General features: G+C 41.1%; 1 protein-coding gene across 2 annotated transcripts in view; it reads right to left on the minus strand.

Annotated features, from left to right (window-relative positions):
* IRF7 (interferon regulatory factor 7) overlaps positions 1–13,366 on the minus strand; it is a 32,225-nt gene extending 18,859 nt beyond the window's left edge. Inside the window, exons 1-7 of one of the 2 annotated variants that reach the window (XM_063437850.1) lie at positions 13,322–13,366; positions 6,522–6,584; positions 5,369–5,531; positions 4,159–4,399; positions 3,274–3,327; positions 2,530–2,633; positions 1,436–1,484 (exon numbers count right to left, since the gene is read on the minus strand). In XM_063437850.1, coding sequence (XP_063293920.1) covers positions 1,436–1,484; positions 2,530–2,633; positions 3,274–3,327; positions 4,159–4,399; positions 5,369–5,531; positions 6,522–6,538 — 628 coding nt within the window. In that variant the 5' untranslated portion in view covers positions 6,539–6,584; positions 13,322–13,366. Of the gene's footprint in view, positions 1–1,435; positions 1,485–2,529; positions 2,670–3,273; positions 3,328–4,158; positions 4,400–5,368; positions 5,532–6,521; positions 6,585–13,321 lie in introns of both variants that reach the window. The other variant, XM_063437849.1, reaches the window with a different exon arrangement.
* Positions 13,367–26,644: the final 13,278 nt, after the last annotated feature.

Below are 26,644 nucleotides of genomic sequence, written 5' to 3' on the forward strand. Positions count from 1 at the left end.
GCAGTGTATACACTACACACAAATGCATGCCTGCATTCAAACACCAACATAAAACATGCGTACATTCAAACACTGCTTAATGCTAAATATAATCCCGCAAGGATGGGCAAATTGTAGATCCCCAGCTGGCAAAACATTTTGGGACTTGAACGACAGATGGGGTCTACATTTTGGCCACCCTTGTGCTAGACGGGGCCCCCCCAAAATTGTCTTGCATCAGGGCCCTCTCTATGTTAGTTACACCACTGTCCCTGCAGGACCCCTGGTAGCCTGTATAATGATGAGGGAGCCCAGCACATGCGATCATACGCTTCCAACTCTTGCATGCCCCATTATCCACTACACAAACATATACACGGCATCCGCTACACAAACACACTGCATCCGTGTGGGCGGATTCAGGGGTGTGCACTGTGGGCGGGTCCTATGGGTGGACTTAGGGTTGTGTCAGGGTCCCCAAAATTTCTAATGGCAGCCCTGGCTGCCACCAAGGAGTAGTGAAGGTTTAAGTGCAGGGCTTAAATCTGTATGTTTATATTAATGTTTGCTTGATGTTAAGATTTTTTTTTAACACATAAACATGCCTGCCTGTGGACCACAATGATCTGTAAAAGCACTAAAGGCCATACTAAATTTATTTTAATGAAAACAAAATATGTTTCTCTGGATAAATTATCAGCCTGTTAACCGCTATTAAAATGCAGAATTAGAGTACCATGGCAACCGTAAAAAAAACCCCAACCAAACAAACAAACATATAGAAATCACTATGAATGTATTCATTGAGGTATATCTTAAAACAGTATGCAAGAGCTGCAGTTCTTATAAACTGCAGCCTTTGCAAGCCCTCCATGCACAACACTTATTTGAGGTATGCAAGGAGGAGGCAAGCGCTCTCAAGTAAAGTGCACTTGCCACTTCTGTTAGCTCAGAGGAACTAACAGAAGCAGGAAGAAACCACCTTGACCAGGGGATTTATAATAGACATAGACACTTTTATAAACTGTCATTATTATGGGATTCTCCTCTTGCGGACGTGTTGGATGTCGGGTGATTCTTTAAGCTACTATCAATTTATATTTTGTTGATTATATAAATATTTATTTCTATCTTTGATTTTTCTTTGTAAAATTTGCCTTTGAAGATTGTGATAAGTGCCTAAACATGAACATCACAAAGTAACGGCCATGTGATTTGACCTGCACAAAGTAGCATGAATCTCATGATAGTTATGACATGCCATTTTTTGTTACCAGTGAAAATGCCTATCAAATCATAACTAGTTTGGTCATAACACACATTTTTGAATGGCAGCATAGAGTAAAGTTTGTAGAAAAGTACTCACGGGATTTAAAATAAATAAATGAATACATAATTGTGATAAAAATATTTAAAGAAAACCATATAATACAACAACAAATAACATCCAAATCACCTATCTCGTCGATTCGTATGTTGAAGTTCTCCAGAAATTCATCTAGTTCCTAGAAGAGAATATACAAATCATGCAATAAATGGCCAGGATTATAAAAAAAAATGTACAAGCCACCTTAAATACGATTTCAAAAAGGTGCCATAAATTAAAAGTTTATTTCTCAGCTGAATTATATTAAAGTTCAGTAGACTGATACAGAAAACACTTGGGCAGTAAATGTGGAGTACAGTTATTTATGCCCAATTTAATACAGGTACCACACATTTTTACCGATTCTTAATAACTATGCCTCACCTATAAAAGTATTTTATAAACTTTTTTTTTTCAGGACAGAAAGCCTGCACTTGTCTGCGTTTGTTTACTTTGGAGCCTGGGGATGTAAGCCCTTACTACATACATATGTTTGTGTAAATAGTAAATTTATACTAAAACAAAATTACACTTTTACACAGAGACTAGCTTACTTTTTCACGAATCTGGTTGACGTGACTTCTGGTTTGTAGAACATTATACAAAGGAAGCCGCTATAAATAAAATCATTATTTACGTTAAAGGGACACCATAGGCACCCAGACCACTTAATCTCATTGAAGTGGTCTGGGTGCAGTGTCCCTGTCCCACTTAGTCCTGTAATGTAATGTAATTTACGTAGATAGCCACTAGAGGCACTTCCGGGAGTATACCGGACTCTGGGTCCCTAAATGATGGTAGATGTTTTTATCGCTGAATGAGAACATCCAGCGTCAGTGAAATCCCCATAGAAAACCACTGAGTCAATTCTATCCTATGGGGAGGGCCCAATGCACTCGAGGTGCTCACCTTGCTTGTGCATTAGATAGCCACCATCGGATGACGTCGGAGGAGGCGGAGCACTGACCAAGCACCAAGGGACATTGATGCTGGAATTGGGTGAGCAAATAAAGGGGGAGAGAAGCAGCGTGTAGGGGGAGGTGGGAGACCAAGGGGCACTGTAGTGTTAGGAATACGTATTTGTATTCCAAACACTATAGAATCCCTTTAAAGCTAGTCGATAAACATAATTAAAAAAACCTTTTCCAATTAATAAATGAAAACACATCTCTATAGACACATACTGCTTCTTTCGACCCATTTGATGGCAGTCTCAAATCATAAGATGAATCGGGGCTTATTAACAGCTTGTAATCTTCAGCATTGGGATCATTAACTTGTATTTCATCTGTCCCAAGGTGATTAGAGAAGGCATTATTACCACCTGGAAAAATAAGAAGACTTTTTATACTTTTCATTTGAGGCAGTTTAACAACAACAGCAACAAAATAAACATTAGAAAAAAACTTTCAAAAAGAGCTACCGTATATACTCGAGTATAAGCCGAGTTTTTTAGCACATTTTCTGTGCTAAAAAACCCCAACTCGGCTTATACTCGAGTCAATAGTCTGTATTATGGCAATTTGCAATTTGCATTGCCATAATACAGACTGGGGCTGTGGGGGCTGCAGAGATCTTACTTACCTCTCCTGCAGCTCCTGTCAGCTCTCTCCTCCTCCGCATTCATACACACTGCATTCATACACTCACACTGCATTCATACACACACACTGCATTCATACACACACACTGCATTCATACACACACACTGCATTCATACACACACTGTAAATAAATATTCAATTAATATATTTTTTTCAGGATCTAATTTTATTTAGAAATTTACCAGTAGCTGCTGCATTTCTCACCCTAGTCTTATACTCGAGTCAATAAGTTTTCCCATTTTTTGGGGGTAAAATTAGGGGCCTCGGCTTATATTCGGGTCGGCTTATACTCGAGTATATACGGTATATATATTTTCTCCTTACCAGTCACTTGCTGCTGGACTTGAAAGGTTTGATCTTCTTGTGGTACGGCACAGGCTATGTAGTTTATTTAAATAAAGAAGAAGAAAAATATAACATTACATCTATGAAAACTATGCTCTGGATGCATACATGTAAAAAAATAAGTGATGAAGAAACCTCACAATAACTCTCTAGTCTGTACATTCTTCCATTTAGTAAATACAGAAGAATTGCTATTTTGTTTTTATCACATACAATGGCTTGACATCACTGTTATATAAGTCAAGTTACTCCTTGAATTCACTATTCAATGTATTATTTTAGAGTGATGTGTTACCATGGATCAATTCTAGTATATCTCAATGCTAAATTTACATTTCCTTCTGGACCAATACATCTTCTGACCTGTGTTTTTCCTAAATAAGTCGGACTGTCAAATATTACAATATTATTTAATTCAACAGATCATATGGGTTTGAAGGACTTGGCCCAGGGCTAAAAGATGGACTTCAAACAATGGAGAAATAAGACGGATTTCAAACAGTGGAGAAATAAGACAGACTTCAAACATTGGAGAAATAAGATGCAAACAAAAATACTTCAGTAAAGACATCATAAAAAGATGGATTAAAAATGTGTATGACGTATAGCAGGACGAAAATGTATTAAAATAGTAGTATGTACTATCTTAAGTCAAGTGTCCTCTCAATATTTAATGAATAGTGGAATTCAAGGCGTATTTGGAACCACAATTTAAAATTAAATATTAAAAAATAAAACCAGGAAAACCTGCAATTTAAGCTGTTTTTGAGAGATTTAGTAAATTAGCTATAATCAAACAAAACTAGTGATTGTTTAATAAAGAAACGAATAGTGTTACATGTATGCGAATGGTGGGAAGCCTACCTGCATGTGCGTAAGGAGGTCCAGAAGAAATGATACATGCAGGCTGTAGTGGAACTGCTGGAACATGGTAGACACTGTATATCTTGTGGGGATCTTCTTGGCTGTGTGATAAGTCTTGAACTTCAGTAAACACTTTTTTGTTATCCCATGTAACTGTGTGTAAGGCGGAGCGAAAGTTTCTTTTCCAGGTAGCTGGATCTTCACATGTTTCATCGTACTTGCCACTCTGTTCCGCCCAGGCCTAGATAAAGGACAAATGTACAGTATGTATTTGAATAAAGAAAATGTGAAGTGACAATTAGTAAATCTAAGTTTTTTTTCCATAAAAGTGTATTAAAGTGGCACTGTCACCGGCTGGAGACTTTGCATGATTTGATCCTGTGTCCAGGGAAAGGTGAATTCTACTTAACTGTCCCTCACGGGCACCACAACGATATTCTGGCGGGTTCAGCTGCCAGGAGCCGACTTCAGTGCTGTACTATCTCACATGTGTAAGAGTACGAAGGGAGGATCCTGCAAGACTGTCTATGAAAGGAGGGTCCTGCAAGACCCTCCCTTTATAGACAGAGCTAATTTCCCTGCAGTCTTCACTGGTGAGGACTGGGGGATTAACACATTTTGATGGCAGTAGCTCCGTCCAGTGTCGAGAAGTGTCATGCGTTGGAGAAATACTGAGTAGTTCCTACTTTGTCTCACTATATCTTTTGACTGGGTTGGAATTTCATTGACATTTCAACCCAGTCAGTATGAGTATCTCCTAAAGATTCTAGAACTTTATGAAGCCTTGAATCAATTAAAACGGCACTAAGTCAGTGAGATCTAGATTACTGTATGCCAAGAGGTTGCCAAGTGGCACACACTCACTACTGGGGGAAGGGCACTGTCCAGCTTTCATTGGCTGCTGTGTTTATTAAGCAAAGGAGTTTTGACTCTAAAATAGTGCTTAATATAAATAATTTACAGAACTTGGGTAAACAAAGATAATTCTTTAGAAGTATCACTAGTTTTTCTCCACATAAAATAACTTCTGGGTAGTCAATTCCTGTAATGCCATCAGAGAAGAAAAATGCAAGTCTGGAAAGGATATGAGATGAATCACTCAAATCCTAACTGTTCTTGCTTGGCAAAATGAGCTGCGTTGAAGTTTATATACAATTATGGGGAAAAAATAAATAAAATCAAAATCAAAACAACCACAAAACAAACTTACCTTAAAAATTTTATAATCCCTTTCATTTCTAGTCTTCATGTTCAGATGTTTCCAGGGAATACGAAAATATGTCCGAGCATCATCCAGCCAACAAACACCATCAAACTTGTTGTTGTCAATCTGTCTGATGAGCCAGGGTCCAAAAAGTTCCCTGGTGTAAGTCCTTTAAATATCAGAAAAAAATACAAAATACATCTAATATTTTTTTTTGCAAATAGTTTGTTGGGTGCTACTGTGATAGAATGTTCTTTATTTAAAAGTGTAATGTTTTAATATTTTTAAGAAGCGGAAAATGGGTCTGTAAAGGTGCGTATTTTTGTACAGGTTGTATTTGTATTTCACACAGGTTTATAGCCAGGCATATAGCCATAAATATTTAACCTATCACATTGCAGGTATATTCAAGGGAACCTGTATTCTCTATGGTCTTCCCTGCTGCACTCCTTGCACAAATGCAGGGAAGACTATGGAGACTGTCGGTTTTCAAACACTGTCTGACCCAAGATGCAAATAGATAGCTGAAGGATGTTATATACCAAAAAGATAGCGACCGGATTTTCTATTTTTCTTTTTTTTTTTACTTAAACGTCATTTAAAAAATAAAAATAAAACAAATAGTATATCCATTCAAAGCTTGATGAAAGGTTTATTATATCAAAAATAGTTTTGAGGTGGCAGATCTCCTTTCAGTAACAATATAACAGCTCCCAAAGCAATGGCATGACGAAGACCACGGCAGTGGTCGAAACATTGTCACTTTTTACACTAATGCACACTGTGCTGAAACATTTCTGTATTGTTTCTATGTGGATTGGTTGGAGGTGGAGCAGGGCTTCTTTGTACCCTGTGGGTACGTGCTGTTCCCTATTGTAACATATTATGACAGGTTTTAGTAAAATTGTTGCCCCAACAATTCAGTCCTCTTTTGCTTAGAATATAATATTTCACAACATAACGCTTATATAGTCATCAGCCGGATTATTTTAAATTTTTTTATATTTAACGCAGAAACAAAAATTCGTTCAAAAATATAATATATAAACATTTAAAAAACAACAAATATATAATTAATTAATTTAAAACAGGTATGAAAACAAATTGGCATACATTTTAATAAAATAACTATTTTAATTAATTAAGTCCATGGCATTACCTTTCTGGTCCAGGCATCGTGGCGTGGTTGAGGAACAAGATTTGTTAAAAATTCAAAATGAAACTAGAATTAGAAAAAACACAAAAATATTTAGATGATGCGGTTAACCTTGTTGTGGTACTTTCTAATTTATTTTACATTTCATAACTTAGGAATGAAAGCAAAATCCTCCATCACTAAACTTTCTTTAAAGGGGAATTTTTATTTCCGCTGAATTGTAATATTTGGTTTACTTATCCCTATAATAAACACATACAAATATAAGTTTGTGAGGTTCAAAAAGAAAATTATATTTTTTTACATTTGCCCCTGGCAGTCAGCATAGATAAAGTATACAGAGAAGAGGAGAAATCGAACAATGTTTCCGTATGTCCTCTTCTACAAGGAATTGGCCTTGTCTGAACTGGTTTATACAGAGAAGAGGAGAAATCGAACAATGTTTCCGTATGTCCTCTTCTACAAGGAATTGGCCTTGTCTGAACTGGTTTATGATGCTATTTGGTAAATCTTTAACAGGATTTTTTTTCCCTTTTTAAATGGAGCATTGCCTAAAAAAAAAAAAGCTCAACACAAGTTATAGATGATTTTCAATGTTTTAGTAAATGCCGAAATTCCAGATAAGTGAGAGTTGCTCTTTAATTCGGCATGACATATTCACTCAGAACGCCTTGAAGTATGCTACATTAGCATAATTACCAGCTAGCCAGAAATGACACTGCTGCTCATTAATTTTTTTGTCTTGCGCCCAACTTTATCCTAGAAACAATCAGGGTAAAATTCTGGTACAATTTTAACCGGTCACTAGAGTTGTCTGCATAATTAAACGGAAAAGGAGACAACCTCCAAAAGGGGACCTGGAGTATGTAAAGGGACTTCAAAGGGGAAACCCTAAGAATTAGCTAAATTGTATACAGAAAATGTCCAATGGATACAAAGTCCAAAGGACACAAAATTTCCATTTGATATTTTCTTTATACAATTTGGCTAATTAATCGGGCTGGCACAGTCTTATCGGTGTCTAGCTTAGCTTTATATTTATGGAAAAAACATTTTACTGCCATAACTAGCATATCAGTTTGATAAACCATTTGTGTGAGTATGAATACCGAATGATGAAGGGTGGTGGTGCTTTAATCCTTTATATTCTTTTTATAAGTGTGCAGAGGGAGCTAAGGAAATTTCTCAATATTGCCAGTGTGTTTCTCAGAAAAAGGTTTTAAATGTGTTAAAACTGAGCACTGTGGTTGGTCCCAGCAGACTTGTTATTTTTATATTCAGGGTTTTTGATGTTCTTTGTATATGGGACTGTGGAATCTGTGCATCGATACTGTTTAAACCATTCTTAGGAGGTTTTCTGTTTGTATTACTTTTTGATCAAACAATTTTTTTTTTTATGCTTTAGGTGCCCATGAGCTGGTCATTCTGAAAGAAGAAATTGAGTATTTGGTTACAAACGAATTCTGGGTAATCCCAACCTATTAGGTAAGACTTAATCTTGTGTATGTATACCAAGCCTTTAAAAGGAAATGTCATGCAGTGCGTTTAAAAGGACTTTATTATTTTTATTATTTGGACAAAAAAGGATAAAATCTGTGCCTCACAATTGAAACACGACAGGTGTGTATTTTACAAATGTTTCACAATTCCAAGTTTGTTTACAATTTTGTTCATCTAAAAGACTCAAGTAATTTACACGAGTAGCTTGAATTGACCTATGACGTCTTATGATCCAATCCCTGTACCTTTATGGTGCGAACCGTAATATTTAGTCATTCTATCAGCTATGTCATACCTCGAGGCAACACGTATACCAATATAATCAAGTGAGTAAAAAGCTAGCACGTTAAAAGTCCTGAATTTTACATAATAGCCCTGTCTAGAACCAGTGTCCAAATACAATCATCAGTTTCATTTTAAACTAAGGAACAGATTATGTAAAATTCAGTACTTTTAAAGTTCTAGCTTTTTACGTCTACACTAATTCTCTGTGTCATAGTATTGGGTTATTTGTCAACACTCAGTCACCGCTGTCTGACCACATATCATCTGGTGTAGTGTTCCTCATTTGAAATTTGTTTTTTATATAGACTACACCACAATGACTCCCACCAACATTTTGGATACTCTTGCATGTTTTGTGTAATATTACACGTTCTAATCCCCTTGCTCAGAACTTTATTATATGTTCTGGGTTCAACTAGTATGCCTGAAGCTCCCATAACACAATAGGTTGTTTTTTTTCTGCATTAAGTCTGCCCCTGAATGAGAATAAACCAAGATCTCCATTTGACTGTCATTTTAAGAAGAAAAGTAGAGTTTTAGGAATTGTAAATTTTTATATTTACATTTTGGGGATTACAAAATTATTTACCAAACAACAACACTTATATTACAGTTGCACCACTGATTCTTTCTAAGTGTCTTTATTTCAAAAGGACAGCTGGTACAATTTTTACTCAATGATTTTTCTGCTCTGAACTGGCAAACCTTAAATACAAACCTCTGGATTGTCCCATGTTTTTGGATTTCATAAGCTTCCACTTTAGTCATAAATAGTTGTAGGGCTGGAATGAACCTTGAACATACTTTCATAATACACAAGAATTTTCATTGACACAAGAATTTTCATTTCATTGATTTTACAAGTTTCAAAACAGCTTGTGATACCCTTGGCTATAGACTTAGCTTTGCTATTTAAAAACAGTATTAAAAAGCGTCCCTATTTAGGAGAGAACGTCCCTATTTGGAGCCTAAACCCCTCTGTCCTATTCCAATGTCCCTATTTTTATTTTCTAGGAACTCCATATTGCTTGTGTGTGTCTGTATAACAGAGCTCCACAAGGAGGCAGGACTAAGATACAGAATGCAGCAGAACATTAAAGGAACACTATAGGGTCAGGAACACAAACATGTATTCCTGACCCTATAGTGTCAAAAACCACCATTTAGGTGGCTTGCCTCCCCCTTAACCTCCTTAAAAGGTAGGAAAACTTACCTTATTTCCAGTGCTGGCTCTGATCCTACCCCGCCTCTTTGCTGACATCATCAATTAAATGAAATGATTTGGCCAATGAAATGAAATGCTTTTGGCCATAGGGAAAGCATTGGATTGGCTGAAATCGGCATGGTGGTGGGACGGGGTGGGACAAAACACTGGCTTGGCCAGTCAGCACCTCCTCATAGAGATGCACTGAATCAATGCATCTCTATGAGGAAAGATAAGTATCTCAATGCAGAGCATGTGCAGCACTGCCCCAGGAAGCACCTCCAGTGGCATATCTTAGGAGTGTCCACTGGAGGTATCCCTAGGGGGCAATGTAAACACTGTATTTTCTCTGAAAAGACAGTGTTTACATGAAAATGCCTGTAGGGAATGAATATACTCACCAGAACAACTACTATTAAGCTGTAGTTGTTCTGGTGACCATAGTGTCACTTTAATTTATAAATGTATTTTGTGAAAACTACACAAAATTGGTTATGCAATAATAATAATAATAATTGTTATTATTTAGGCTAAAAGCTATAAAATCTTTTTTTTTTTAAAGTTGTTTTGGTGCTTGGAGCATCTCTTTAACAATGCCACTTTAATGCCAATTATGCAGCCATTTCTTAGATAAAGGGGTGCATTATGATAACCAATAATCTCTGTCACACTTGCTTAGTTCACCTTTTATTCTTTGAAGAGGAAACCAAAGACTAATGGGAGACCTAGCAGCTATTCAAACTACCAATGTGCTGGTGCAACACTCAGAAATTACTAAGGTCAGCGCCTCCTCTGCAATATGATACTGCTACTATTTTGCAAAGACATTGCAAATCACATTGAAGCAGTGTTTTTGAAAAAAAAAAAAAAAAAATTCTGTTTAGTTCCTCAATTGTATTGCCGTGCAGAATATCTCCCAACCATATACTATCAGAATACGGTTTTAAAGAGCACATTTAAAGGAACACTATAGTCACCTAAATTACTTTAGCTAAATAAAGCAGTTTTAGTGTATAGATCATTCCCCTGCAATTTCACTGCTCAATTCCCTGTCATTTAGGAGTTAAATCACTTGGTTTCTGTTTATGCAGCCCTAGCCACACCTCCCCTGGCTATGATTGACATAACCTGCATGAAAAAAAAAACTGGTTTCACTTTCAAAGAGATGTAATTTACCTTACATAATTGTATCTCAATCTCTAAATTGAACTTTAATCACATACAGGAGGCTCTTGCAGGGTCTAGCAAGCTATTAACATAGCAGGGGATAAGAAAATCTTAATTAAACAGAACTTGCAATAAAGAAAGCCTAAATAGGGCTCTCTTTACAGGAAGTGTTTATGGAAGGCTGTGCAAGTCACATGGAGAGAAGTGTGACTAGGGTTCATAAACAAAGGGATTTAACTCCTAAATGGCAGAGGATTGAGCAGTGAGGCTGCAGGGGCATGTTCTATACAACAAAACTGCTTCATTAAGCTAAAGTTGTTCAGGTGACTATAGTGTCCCTTTAATTGAAGTTGTGGCTGCAATCTCCAACAACCTCTGCTTCGCTGTTCAGTAACACCGTTTTTCTAACCAGTATGCAAGCAAATTGCTTACTTGAGAATAATCTTTCCATGCACAGAAATGGACTCTGCATGTATGCATGTACAGTGAGTGCACCTTAGCTACACTCAGCTTGTGACACCGGCTAGCATGGTTCTGTGCTGGTAACAGAACTGCACATAACATTACAGGGAACAAATATGCTAGCCACACCTTATAAAAAAAAAAAATGCAAGTGGACCAGTCCAGCAAGATCTTCCATAGACAAAGTCCTTTTCCCTACAGCCATTATTAGTGACAAAGGTAGTTTCGCCTTTTGACACGTTTTCTTAAGTGTAGGACAAAATACTAAAGCAAAATAATCGTCACTTTTTCTAAGTATATCTTTTAACACAATCAATATGAGTATTTCATAAAAATGTTATCTTTGTGAAAAACGTATTTTTTGAGTGGGGGATGTCAGTGGTGGCTTTAAAGGAGCTTCAGTAATGCAAGTGTCATTGGCCCTAAATCTGTATAACCCTCTCCCCCCACCCATTTGCTCTAAAAATTTAAATATATAAATATTTATTTATTTCACTTTTTTTCCCTCCGCTCTGCTTGCCTCTCCAACTCCAGCATGTCACTGGGGAGGCATGGCCACCTCCTTGACAGCCCAATGCAATAGGGGCATTGGGGACCTAATGCACATGTGCATTCAAGCTTCCCCACAGAAAAGCATTGTTTTCAATGCTTTCCTATAGTGAAGGCTTCCCCAAACTCCGACCCTCCAGATGTTGCTGAACTACAACTCCCATGATTCTCAACCTATCTATTTCATTCATAGAATCATGGGAGCTGTAGTTCAGCAACATCTGGAGGGCTAGAGTTTGGGGAAGCCTGCTATAGAGCATCAAGTGAAAGAGCTCAGTTAGCGCCTCCAGTGGCTGTCATACTGACAAGCTCTCGAGGCGGACTTAGCCCTGCAATGAAAACATTGCAGTTTCTAAAAAAAAAAACATTGAAAGGAGAGGGACACTTCACACACATCACTTCATTGAGATGAAGTACACTGGGGAATAGAGCTGCAGAACACAATCAATATAACGAGTGTGAAGTGCACACATAAAGGTTTATGTAATACTTAGAATTATTTAAACGATTTGGTGACAATGAAATTCATAGAAGATGTTAGAGTGCAGGATTGGTCACAGGGTGGTATTTTAGGATGGGCAAGCATTCATCAACATATGTGAGGCAGACATAATTTACCCATGGACTGAAGCTTTTGACCTTTTTGCCACCTACTAATGCCCCTGCCATATTCTTCAGTGGATGGAATAACATGTAATAGTTTGTAACATAAGTTTGAAAACAAAAACAGCGTTCACCTATTGAGTGGGTACATGATTTTGTTTGTACCTTTAATATTTCATGTGCAAAGTTTCTTAAGTTAGCAGGTACTTTTTACCTAACCTAGAATAAGGAACTAATATTAACCCCTTAAGGACCAAACTTCTGGAATAGAAGGGAATCATGACATGTCACACGTCATGTGTCCTTAATTAAACGGTATTTTTATTTGCCTGCAGTGTCAAGCTACACATCAGACTATCATCCTGATTTATCACATCTAACCCTTGCTATACCAAATGCTGTGGACTACATCTCTCAGCATGCTCACACCAGCAAGATCATAAGTGCAAAACAGGAGACTGCAGCTGTTGTCGACTACATCTCCCATCATGCACAGACAGCAGCCTGAGAGAGGTAAATATTGTAAGATAGATCTGACATGGAACTAGTCATAGGAGTCACGTCACTACAATCACACTAAGTCAGCCAGAGAGATTATCTCATACACTATACTATTATTAACACATTAGTATGCAATCATTGCAGAGACATCTTGGGGATTATTCACTAAATGGTGATCTGTGGTGAATATATATATTTATATAAACATGACAAATCCATAAATATATATTAATATATTATTGTTAAATTAGCCAAATATAGCAACGTCTGAACATGTTCCAATAGGGACAATTTTGCATTGCAAACAATTTCTTTGTGTCTTTAAAACAAAAATGCAAACATTTTATATTACTTAAAACTAATGCACGTTCTCCCCAAATAATGCACTAAGTTCAGAACAGTAAAATCAGCAGAGTGATTAATTAATCTGCAATATAAAGTGTGCACTAGTGAGAAATGCCATCCTTTCAAAATAGCTTATTGACAGACACTATGTATATTTTCTATAAAAGCTTCAATGTGGCTTGTTTACCTTGCTGATGGTGAGCTGTCAGGCTGTCATTCAGCACTGGTAGAAATTGTTTTTAAATTGCAGTGAGGGATGACATGTCCCCATATATAGTAGGCTAGCCCAACCCTCATGTGTCAGCTTTGAATGAAAACCAATTGGAATAGAACACTGCGAAAGCGTGGGGAGTTTCCTTAGAACATATTTAGGACAGCCGGATGTAACTACACTAAGAAACTTAGAATAAGACTTTTCCTGGAAGTCACGTGATAAACTGTATCTCTCTCTCTCTCCCCACTCTGCTGTATGAACTGTCCATAAACTGTACCCAGAGGCTGTAGTACTGCCACCAGCCTGTGGGGGGCTGAAGAGTGGTAAAACAGCAAGGTCCTTGCAGCTCTACCGACACTGATGAGCTGAAACGTCTGGTTTCAGCTATTCGGTTTATAGAAATCAGGTGATACATCAGATGCATAAAACATGAAGTTAGGCAGTTACTTTATAGGCTGCAATTACAGCTTTCTCTCTCTGGCTGTGTTTTCTACCTGTCTCTCTGATTTATTCCATCTCTCTGGCTATATTTTCTATCTGTCTCTGTGATTCTCTCTCTCTCCCAGAACCAGAAGTATTGTAGAATGCTGTCAATCTCCCACTCCCCATCTCCCAGAAGTATTGTAGAATTGTAAAATGCTGTCATACTGTTTTTATTGTATTAAGCTGTATCTTTATTGATTTCAACAGTAGAGTTTCAGACAAGCTGTGCATTAGAGTATAATGCACGGTTTGTCTGACACTTAACACAGGGAGCCTTCATTTAAAGCAATACTATAGCATTAGGAATACAGAACTACATTCCTAACGGTATATTATGCCCCTATTTCTAACTCTTTCCCTCCCCTTCCCCCGGGACCCTAAAAGAGTTAAAATTTCCACTTATACCAGCTCCGAGGTCCCCAGACATTTTCTTGGTTTCCCCCAGTAACATCATGCTGGTCCTTTTAGGAAAACATTGAATCAGTGTTTTAAGGGGACAGTGGCACTCGATCCAGACCACTTCATTGAGATGAAATGGTCTGTGTGCCTATAGCATCCCTAGAGCAAAGCATGGAGATGCTGAATGTCAGTACTGCACGTTGTGCAGCACTGACCCAGGACGCATCTCTAATGGCCGTCTGAGTGACTGCCAGTGGAGGAGTCCCTATTGGCAGTAATGTAAGCACAGCCTTTTCTCTGAAAATTCTAATGTAAACACTGCCTTTTCAGACGGACACCTTCTGTTGATGTCACTCAAGTGGCTGACACAAGAGGTGCTTCCTGGGTCAGTGCAGCACAACGTGCATCACTGATGTTCAGTGCTCTCCATGAGTGACTGAACTTTCCTCATAGAGATGCATTGATTAAATGCATCTCTATGAGGATATGCTGAGTGGCGCAGCCCTGATTTTGCCGTGCATGCGAGGTAGCCTCCCAATGCTTTCATATGGGAAAGTCATTGCATTGCATTGGATTGGCTGAGATCATCAAGTTTTGATGATCTCAACCAAGGGGGCAGAACGTGGACAGGACCAGCCTCAACGAGAACCGCGCAGCACTGGAAAAAGGTGAGTGAAATCACCTTTTTCACCCGAGGTAAGGGAAGCCAGGGGGCTAAACAGCTATTTGGACCTATAGTATCAGGAATACAAATCTGGGTTCCTTTAATTGTATCCCAGTCTACTTAAAATTAGTGGGAGTTATGCTCACAAGCAGCACATGCAATTTTCAATGTCTCTATTTTATTTGATCCTCCTCTGATTAATTATATTTATGGGAGATGCCTAAGAGACAGAATTGCAATGTTTCACCAGCTTCTCCACCACCATATCACTATTAGCAGAGTAGATTAGATGTAGATTAACGGGAATTTGACCAGTTCGATGCAGGTAAAAAAAAGTTTTGTGTACAAGTCTACTATTTTCCACTTAAAGTGTAATTTTTACTGTGGATCTGGAACAGACATTATGCGCCTAGTAGGCTGTGGAAGACTTGCTACAATGTGCTGTCCAGAATTCTTATTAGACAGACTCCTAGATTTATTGTATTTGGCTTTTAAAGTCATTGTCATGTAAATGGCAACTTTCACTTTTCTGAAATGTAGTGTACACCATTGGATAAAACAATGAAAATCCCCTATGACTTGTTTTAACCTTTTTCATGATATGCTTCATTTTCTTCAAAATTATACACTGCTCAAAAAAATTAAGGGAACACAAAAATAACACACCCTAGATTTGAATTAAATATTCTTCTGAAATACTTTGTTCTTTGCATAGTTGAATGTGCTGACAACAAAATCACACAAAAATTTAAAAATGGAAATCAAATTTTTCAACCCATGGAGGTCTGGATTTGGAATTAAAGTGGAAAAACACACTACAGGCTGATCCAACTGTGATGTAATGTCCTTCAAAACAAGTCAAAATGAGGCTCAGTAGCAGTGGCGTACACATGACCCATGGGGCCCCGGTGCGAAAATTGATCCGTGGGCCCCCCCCAACCCCCCGCGCTTACTCTGGCGGACCGGGGCCGCAACACATTGCGGCGGGCACATGGTCGCAGGGGTTGCAGGGCTGCGAACCCTGCGACCGCGGTATGTACGCCAGTGCATACAGATGCACACACTTAAAGGACCACTACAGACACCCAGATCACATCAGCTCAATGAAGTGGTCTGGGTGTCAGGTCCCTCTGGTTTTAACCCTGCAGCTGAAAACATAGCAGTTTCAGAGAAACTGCTATGTTTCACTGAGGGTTAATCCAGCCTCTAGTGGCTGTCTCACTGACAGCCGCTAGAGGCGCTTCCGCGATTCTAAGACACTGAACGTCCATAGAAAAGCATTGAGTAATGCTTTCCTATGGGCGGTTTGAATGCGTGCGCGGCTCTTGCCGCGCATGCGCATTCGGAGATGAGAGGCGGAGGGTTCCCCTGCGCCAAGGGAGTCCGGCGCTGGAGAAAGGTAAGTGCTGAAGACACACACACACTCTCACGAACAGACGCATACACACTAGCTAACAGACACACACATTTACTGACAGAGACACACTCAGCGACAGACATACATACACACTCACTTACAAAACATACACTCTCACTGACAAACACACACTCACTAACAGACATCAAACAGACTCACTAACACACACACAAACACACTCAGTAACAGACACACACAGTAACACAATCACTGACACTCACTAGCAGACACACACTCACTCACTGACACTAGCAGACACACACACTCTAACACACACACAAACACACACACAAACACACACAGTAACAGACACACACAGTAACACTCACTAGCAGACACAAACACTAACACTAACACACACTAACACTCACACACACACACACACACACACACTAACACTAACACTCACACACACACTAACACTCACACTAACACACACTAACACTTACACACACACACACACTAACACTCACACACTAACACACACTAAAGTTTTTTTGTATTTAATCCCCCCAGCCTCCTTACCTTTTGGAGTGCTGAGGGGATTCCCTGGGGTCCAGTGGTGCTGCTGGGCTCCTGGGGGTCCGGTCACCCGGCGGGCAGTCAGGCTGGCGGGCGCGCGAGGGAGCACTCTCCCCTGAGTGCTTCCTCTTCAGCTCCCTCGCGCGCCGCGTACTGATACCGGCGCCGGAAGATGACGTCATCTTCCGGCGCCGGCATCCCTACGCGGTGCGCGAGGGAGCTGAAGAGGAAGCACTCAGGGGAGAGTGCTCCCTCGCGCGCCCGCAGGACCGGCCAGCCGGGTGGCAGCAGGGCCAGCCTCGGGGGGGCCCGGAGGTGGCCGGCTCTAGGGCCCCCCAGGAGAAGAGGCTGGCCCAGTGGCTACATACCGGGTCACAGGGGCGGCCGGGCCCCCTGGTGGGCCGGGCCCGGTCGCAGCCGCGACCCCTGCGACCCTGGTATGTACGCCACTGCTCAGTAGTGTGTGTGGCCTCCACGTGCCTGTATGACCTCCCTACAACGCCTGTGCATGCTCCTGATGAGGTGGCGGATGGTCTCCTGAGGGATCTCCTCCCAGACCTGGACTAAAGCATCTGCCAACTCCTGGACAGTCTATGGTGCAACGTGACGTTGGTGGATGGAGCGAGACATGATGTCCCAGATGTGCTCAATTGGATTTAGGTCTGGGGAAATGGGCGGGCCAGTCCATAGCATCAATGCCTTCATCTTGCAGGATCTGCTGACACACTCCAGCCACATGAGGTCTAGCATTGTCTTGCATTAGAAGGAACCCAGGGCCAACCGCACCAGCATATGGTCTCACAAGGGGTCTGAGGATCTCATCTCGGTACCTAATGGCAGTCAGGCTACCTCTGGCGAGCACATGGAGGGCCGTGCAGCCCCCCAAAGAAAAGCCACCCCCACACCATTAATGACCCACTGCCAAACAGGTCATGCTGGAGGATGTTGCAGGCAGCAGAATGTTCTCCACGGCGTCTCCAGACTCTGTCACGTCTGTCACATGTGCTCAGTGTGAACCTGCTTTCATCTGTGAAGAGCACAGGGTGCCAGTGGCGAATTTGCCAATCTTGGTGTTCTCTGGCAAATGCCAAACGTCCTGCACGGTGTTGGGCTGTAAGCACGACCCTCACCTGTGGACGTCGGGCCCTCATACCACCCTCATGGAGTCTGTTTCTGACCGTTTGAGCAGACACATGCACATTTGTGGCCTGCTGGAGGTCATTTTGCAGGGTTCTGGCAGTGCTCCTCCTGTTCCTCCTTGCACAAAGGCGGAGGTAGCGTTCCTGCTGCTGGGTTGTTGCCCTCCTACGGCCTCCTCCACGTCTCCTGATGTACTGGCCTGTCTCCTGTTAGTGCCTCCATGCTCTGGATACTACGCTGACAGACACAGCAAACCTTCTTGCCACAGCTCGCATTGATGTGCCATCCTGGATAAGCTGCACTAACTGAGCCACTTGTGTGGGTTGTAGACTCCGTCGCATGCTACCAGTAGAGTGAAAGCACCGCCAGCATTCAAAAGTGACCAAAACATCAGCCAAGAAGCATAGGAACTGAAAAGTGGTCTGTGGTCACCACCTGCAGAACCACTCCTTTATTGGGGGTGTCTTGCTAATTGCCTATAATTTCCACCTGTTGTCTATCCCATTTGCACAACAGCATGTACAATTGATTGTCACTCAGTATTGCTTCCTAAGTGGACAGTTTGATTTGTGAGTTACATTGTGTTGTTTAAGTGTTCCCTTTATTTTTTTCAGCAGTGTATTAAACATTTAACAAATGGCATCATAATCCAGTTAAGCAGAGCAAGGGCAAACATTTTCATATTGTTTAATGTCTTCTCTTTTTTTATCTCTATGCTTTCTCTTGGTTGAATGGTAAGTACAATTGACAGGGCGTATTACAATAATTGACAAGGAGCTAAAATGGAGGCAGTGGCCTCCTCTGTGGTATCCTCCCATGAAATCCATTCTTGTTTAGTGTTTTACGTATTGTAGATTCGCTAACAGGGATGTTAGCATTTGCCAGTTTGTAAGTCTTTAGCTGACACTCTAGGATTCTTCTTCACCTCATTGAGCAGTCTGCGCTGTGCTCTTGCAGTCATCTTTACAGGACGGCCACTCCTAGGGAGAGTAGATGCAGTGCTGAACTTTCTCCATTTATAGACAATTTGTCTTACCGTGGACTGATGAACAGCAAGGCCTTTGGAGATACTTTTATAACCCTTTCCAGCTTTACACAGCAAGTCAACAATTCTTAATCGTAGGTCTTCTGAGAGCTCTTTTGTGCGAGGCATCATTCACATCAGGCAATGCTTCTTGTGAAAAGCAAACCCAGAACTAGTGTGTGTTTTTTATGGGGCAGGGCAGCTGTAACCAACACCTCCAATCTCATCTCATTGATTGGACTCCAGTTGGCTGACATCTCTCTCCAATTAGCTCTTGGAGATGTCATTAGTCTAGGGGTTCACATACTTTTCCCACCTGCACTGTGAATGTTTATATGGTGTGTTCAATAAAAACATGGCAACATTAAATTCTTTGTGTGTTATTAGTTTAAGCAGACTGTGATTGTCTATTGTTGTGACTTAGATGATGATCAGATCACATTTTATGACCAATTTGTGCAGAAATCTATATCATTCCAAAGGGTTCACATACGTTTTCTTGCAACTGTAGTTAAAGAATATTAAGAAATACAATATGGCTGGCGAACCATGTGACCAATTTACTTATTTTTAACACATCCGAATCTAGGTAACAACATGACATTGCACAGCAATTTGTACATCTGTAGCTTAAATAGTTTTGGAGGAGCAGGTGTTAGAATATTGTTTGAAATTAGTCGCCAAAATCAAGATGGCTGCCAGAACATGTAACCTATTAACTTTTTGTACCATAGGATATATTGAACCATTGGTGTCTACCTTTGTGGCAGGTTTCAACAGTTTTTAATCAGAGATTTGTTTTTTATATAAATATATATATATATGCATTTGAAAAAGTGGCAGAAAATATAGTTACATAGTTACATAGCTGAAAAGAGACTTGCGTCCATTAAGTTCAGCCTTCACATATGTTTTTGCTATTTATTCCAAAAGAAGACAAAACAACCAAGTCTCAAGCGCTTCCAATTTTGCAACAAACTAGGAAAAAATTCCTTCTTATAATGGTACAATAGTATAATAGTAATAATAAAAATAATCTGAAAGGACCACTATAGGCACCCAGACTACTTCAGCTTAATGAAGTGGTCTGGGTGCCAGGTCCAGCTAGGGTTAACCCATTTTTTTTATAAACATAGCAGTTTCAGAGAAACTGCTATGTTTATAAATGGGTTAATCCAGCCCTCAAATCCTCTAGTGGCTGTCTCACTGACAGCCGCTAGAGGCGCTTGCGTGATTCTCACTGTGAAAATCACAGTGAGAGCACGCAAGCGTCCATAGGAAAGCATTGATAATGCTTTCCTATGAGACCGGCTGAATGCACGCGCAGCTCTTGCCGCGCGTGCGCATTCAGCCGAATGGGAGGAGAGGAGGAGGAGAGCTCCCCGCCCGGCGCTGGAGAAAGGTAAGTTTTAACCCCTTTCCTCTCCTCAGAGCCCGGCGGGAGGGGGTCCCTGAGGGTGGGGGCACCCTCAGGGCACTATAGTGCCAGGAAAACGAGTATGTTTTCCTGCCACTATAGTGGTCCTTTAACAAAAACCAATAGTTTATTCAGTAACTTCGATGCTTGGCCTTTCTGAAAGCCCTGGAATGATACAGTTCCCCATTAAGGCATGCAAACTTGCTATAACTTTTTAACTTTTTTAACTGCTCAGTGCCTGGCATATACAGTGTCTCACAAAAGTGAATACACCCCTCACATTTTTGTTAATATTTTATTATATATTTTCATATGACAACACTGAAAACAAATGACACTCGAGTGGTAGCAAGTAGCAATTGTAGAGCCTGTATAACTGGGTAAATTTGCTGTCCCCTAAAAATAACTCAACACACAGCCATTAATGCCTAAACCGTTGGCAACAAAAGTGAGTACACCCCTAACACTCACACATACTCCATACAAAACAATGCTTACATTCAAACACACCAACGCTTTTCAGTACTAAATACATTTAAAAAAACTGCTGGTGTTTTTTACATTTCTAAGTTGGGGGGGGGAGAGGGGGGCAAAAAATGGCCACGGGTGCCAAATGCTCTAGGTACGCCCCTGCCCTGCAGTCTCACTGCTTGATTATCTGACACTTAGTAGATAAATCACTTTTGTTTCTATTCAAACAACCATAGCCACACCTCCACTGGCTGTTACTCACGCAACCTGCATGAAAACAAAATGGTTTCCTTTTCAATCAGATGTTAGCTTGCTTTAGACATTTTTTTAATCTCCTGCTTTGTAAATTGAACTTTAATTACACTTAGGAAGCCACACTGTGCACAAATATTTTAATTTTATACCAGCACTCTGGGTCTTAACCAAAGTTCAGTTTATTCCTCTTTATTTCATCGCAAACTGCATGGTCGACATTTCAGTTTATAATTTGAACAGCATGATTTTCTTATTCATGTAACCATGGCTCGAGTCCTGTAGTAATGCATGGGAACGGTGATCCTGTACTTTCTGCTTAGAATAAGGTAGGCAGGGCAGCATCAGCCCAAATAGGGCTCTCTATAATGTAATGGGGCCAGTGGGGAGACCATCCATACCTCTGTGTGTGTCAATAAGTGTGTGTGTTTACATATACAGGTCAGTCTGTGTGAAGTGTATGTATGGATCAGTGTGTGCATGGGTCAGACTGCATGTTTTTGTGTGTGTATGTTTCAAAGGATATGAGAATGACAAAGTGCGTCATTGGGTGTGTGTGTCAAGGAGTGCATACATTTCTTAACTTTATATATACCTTAAAGGAACTTTTGAACTAGTTTTACTTAATATATATGATTTCCTGAAGCTATTATGCATGTATACGCATATATACATTGTCACCCCTTCCACATATTGTCACCCCCTACAGTCAGAGAGCTCACAATGCAGTGGTGCAGAGAGCTGTGACCATGCAAGTCTCTGAACGATGAATATAGAGACTAGCTCTCCGTATTCAGTTCTGCAAGCCTGCCGTTCAATATAACTATAGCTCCTTAAACACACACAAGGCAACCCCTATTTATTTATATTTTCACTTATGGCGTTAGTGGGGGCCTTTGATATTTGCATAAGGCCTCACAAAGTCTAGAGCCCCACTGACATCAGAATTCCTCCCCCTGCAAGGTAAAAACAGGGAGAGGGGAATATATATATATATATATATATATATATATATATATATATATATATTTAAAATAATAATTATAAAAAAATAATAAAACCCTTCCCTATCCCACTCTTTACACCCACACACTGTACACTAACACACTATACACACATACACACTTCATCACCACACACATACATACAAACTACAGTTTCTACATCCTCACCCAATGCAGCTCCAATACTCACACTGCAGCACCTAGATACAAATGCACACACTCTACAAGCCTTATACACACACACACACTACAGACCCTGCTAGCACATGCATGCATGTACACACACACTATAGTCCCTAACTACACATGGAACACTACAAACAGGACCCTTTACACACACACTACACCACAAACAGCTCCTTCTATACACACACACACACTACACGACAAACAGCTCCTTCTATACACACACTCTAGCCCTGTCAATTTTTTTACTTTGGTATTCCACTTATGGGGACAACAGCAAACGGCAGCATGGCTGCCACCGGTATAATCTCGACTTGCACGACCATGTGTATATTCGCGTAGGCAGGGTCACACAGGCATGCAAGTGTATAATTCATTATTTTTAAAATAATTTTTATTGTTGAGAGGTGGAAATCTTGGTTTGAGATCCCACACATCCCCTCTGTCCTCCCCTTCTCCCCCCCCCCCCCCCCCCCGGGACTTTACTGCATGTAACAAACTCTTTTGGCTCATTAATCTTACATGAGTAAAAGTAACTGTCAATAAAAATAAACTTTAGAATCTGATTCTGCATGGCATCTTTTCTCTAAATCTCTTTATTTTTTTCCCGGAGAGCTAAAGTTTTCATAAAATACATTTTACTTTTCCTTATTTATAGTTTTCAAATTGACAAAACTTGACAGTGGGTGGAGTTTACAGGACAACTGACACTGTGATGTAATTCCAGTAAAATACAAGTTTAGCAGGCTAAGATTGCCACAAGGCATATGTATGTATATGTGTTTGTAGTATCAGTTGGTTAATTACACGTAGCTAAGATACTGTTATCACTGTACTGACCAGGTGCAGGAATGTAAGAACTGGAATTACGCGTCCCTCTCCTTTGTATCAGATGAGCCACGTGGTTAGACCGGATGGATGAGTTTAGACTCTATTCATTAAATAGGTTAAGGGTATGTGTGGGTGTAGTTAATTGTGGGAGGAGCTACAGTGCTATATAAGGAATGTACTCTATGTATTCAGTACTCAGACTTTGCTGTATTTTGGTGACGCTAGTCCCTCTGAGTCCCGATCGGTGATCCAATAAAGAATCTCTTCCTTCCTGAAGAAACCTGTGTCCATCTCTCTGTGCTTGGCTTCCGTCAGTTTCTCCGGTATCATTTGGTGCATTGGCCGGGAAGCTCATCGTTCAACGGTAGCTGAGAGGCAGAGGCGTGAGACGGTCTATCTTTGCCCACGTTCTCTACGGCTGCACCCCTGAACTTCTGCGTGGACCTCCCTTCGTCTCGGCGCCACTGGTCTGTTGTCCAGGAGATCATCGGCCTCTACGTGAGAAGTGCTGGGGTGTCCCCGTCGATGAGTGTGAACTCAGGTTCAGGAACGAGGAGGTAAGATAACTGCTGTTTTAGACGGCAGGACCCACTAGGGGTATACCGATTGTGCGGTAGGCCCAAAGGGGTTTTGAATCTGTGTATCTGCCCCCTCTGTCGGAGGGAAGGAGCGAAGGCGCACCGCTCGATCGAACGCTCTTTAGTCAGACCGTTTGATTTGGTTAGTCAGGCGGGGTCCTGGTGTAAGATAGCCCTAGCCGGACACCGGTGTCTTGTCTAGACTAGCGTTCTAGGGTGTATATTACGTTCGCTAGGTCGGAGGGACCGGGAGACTAAGCGGCGCCTGTGTAAATTCGGTTCGCTAGTTCTCATCCTATCTGGGCTAAGTGGGAAGGCGTGTAAATTTGGAACCCACTAGACTTTTGATAGTACGACTAAGAGGCGCCTGTGTAAATTCGGATCTCTAGCTCGTTGTATAGTGCGACTAAGAGGCGCCTGTGTAAATTCGGATCTCTAGCTCGCTATGTATATGTGGTGATTGGGCAGTGTGGCTAACCAAAACGGGTGTATATAGTTTTAGGTAGTCCATTCAAGGTACTGGCCAATAGTTTAGTTGGGAATTGTAAATGTGTTAACGATTGTTTTAGTAAAGTGTATATCTTGTTAGATAGCGCGAGCTCAGCCGTCTAGCGAGAGTGTTAATAGTGTGTTGCTGTATTATAGTGCACGGTACCATAACCCTGTATATTTACTGACATTATATAATAAGTACTAATCATTGTCGTCCATTGCATGTTTAACACCATAACCACTAATAATTGTATTGTGACCTTAACTTGTGCTTTGACCTATGCTAACCGTACTGTAACCGCTATTTGTAAAAGACGATGTTACTGGGGTGTGTTATAGACGGGTAATTCGTATATAGAGAATTATAGCGTGGGTGACTGTGTAGTTACGCCAAAGGGCATAATATTGATTATATAGTGACTGGTGTAGCAGCTGTGTGTGTACGGGAATTCCCTGAGTGTTTATTGTTATTGTGTACGTTTCACTTGGTAACCGTACCACGTGGTGCTGTTGCCAGAGGAAACGGGTGTGACTGTTGAATAGTACGCGTGTATAGTAATCGTTGTCGACGACGTTCCACTGTTAAATATGGGTGCGTCGCAGTCAACGATTCCGGATCCCTTAGGATGTATGGTTAAGAATTTTAAAAAGGGATTCAAAGTTTGTGATTTTGGGGTTAAGATGTCCCCTGTACGTTTGGTCACTTTGTGCACTAGGGAGTGGCCTACTTTGGTTGCGGCATGGCCGCCACGTGGCAGTTTGGATCCAACTCTGGTACAGCGCTTACACGTGGCTGTATCGGGTAGGCCTGAACTTTACGGCCAGTTTCCTTATATTGATTGTTGGAGACAGGCCGTAAATGACTCGCCAAAATGGCTCCGGACATGCCACGAGGAACAGTGTCGCCTCATGGTAGCTAGGACTTGTTCGTCCACTAGGGCTGGTGTTAGGCCCATTTTGGACACGCCCCCTGAGTCCGAGATCCCTTTGCCGCCCCCTTACTTTCCGGTAAGAGGAAGTGACGCAAATACAGGAAGTCCTGTAACCCTTCCCTCATTACCCTCATCCACTTCCGCTTCCTCCTCCAGTACAGGATCCACCCCCCCTCGTACTAAATCTCCCCTTCCGGAACCAGAACCCACCCCCATTAGAAACGAATATCCTGATTTGGCGCCACTTCAGACTTCCGGTCAAGCTTCATCTAGCTCGGCCCGAAGTGTTCTATTCACTACCTTTTCCCAAAACCAACCTCCCACATCCCCATACCCTATATCTCCCCGACCGGAACCCATGACTGACGCTTCCCTACGTAGCCCCATCCAAACCCGACAGTTGACTGGTGCCCAACAATTAAAGCACTATCAGATGCCTCTTCGCTTAAATCCCGGGTCAGCTTATATCGATGCCGCAGGTCAAATGGCACACGCTGACCCTGTCTTCGTATATGTCCCATTTACCACTACCGACCTTTTAAACTGGAAGACCCATAATTCCTCGTATACTGAGAAACCACAAGCCATGACTGATCTGTTCACCTCAATAGTACAGACACATAATCCGACATGGGCTGATTGCCAGCAGTTACTAATGACTTTATTTAACAATGAGGAAAGGACAAGAATAAATCAAGCAGCCATTAAAGCATTAGAAGATAGAGCCCGTGCTTTGAACCAAGCTAATCCAGCAGCATGGGCCGCAACACATTATCCCAACACTGATCCCGATTGGAACGTAAATGGTGCTGATATGGTTCAACTCAGAGCCTATAGAGACGCTATAATTGCTGGCATGAAAGCCGGAGGAAAGAAAGCCATTAACATGTCGAAGACAGTTGAGGTGATCCAGAAAAGCGATGAAGCGCCCAGTGTCTTTTATGACCGATTATTGGAGGCGTACCGCTTGTACACCCCCTTTAATCCGGAAGACGCAGACAATTCCCGAATGGTTAACTCCGCCTTTGTCAGCCAAGCTTACGGAGATATTAAGCGCAAGCTACAAAAGTTAGAAGGGTTTGCAGGTATGTCAATCTCCCAACTAATGGAGGTAGCTAATAAGGTCTATATGAATAGGGAAACAGAAAGCAAGAAAGAGGAGGAGCGCAAGATGCGTAAAAAGGCTGATATGCTAGCGGTAGCGATCGCAGGCGTAGATAAACGGGGCCCAGATAGAGGCAATAATAGATGGAGTAGGGAGCCTTTGAGTAGGGATCAGTGTGCGTATTGCAAGGAAGAAGGGCATTGGAGGAACGAATGTCCGCAAAGAGAGCAGTACGAGAGAGACCAACCCAGGGCAGGCTACGGAAACTTTAGAGGCAGAGCGAGAGGTAGAGGAGGTCCCGGAGGGAGTAATGGTTATAGAGGGAGTAATGGGAACAGAGGAAGTGTTAGGGAAGACAGGTATATTCCAGCAGCGCAAA

Source organism: Pelobates fuscus, chromosome 12 (genome assembly GCF_036172605.1).
Source record: "Pelobates fuscus isolate aPelFus1 chromosome 12, aPelFus1.pri, whole genome shotgun sequence".
Classification (NCBI taxonomy): Eukaryota; Metazoa; Chordata; class Amphibia; order Anura; family Pelobatidae; genus Pelobates; species Pelobates fuscus.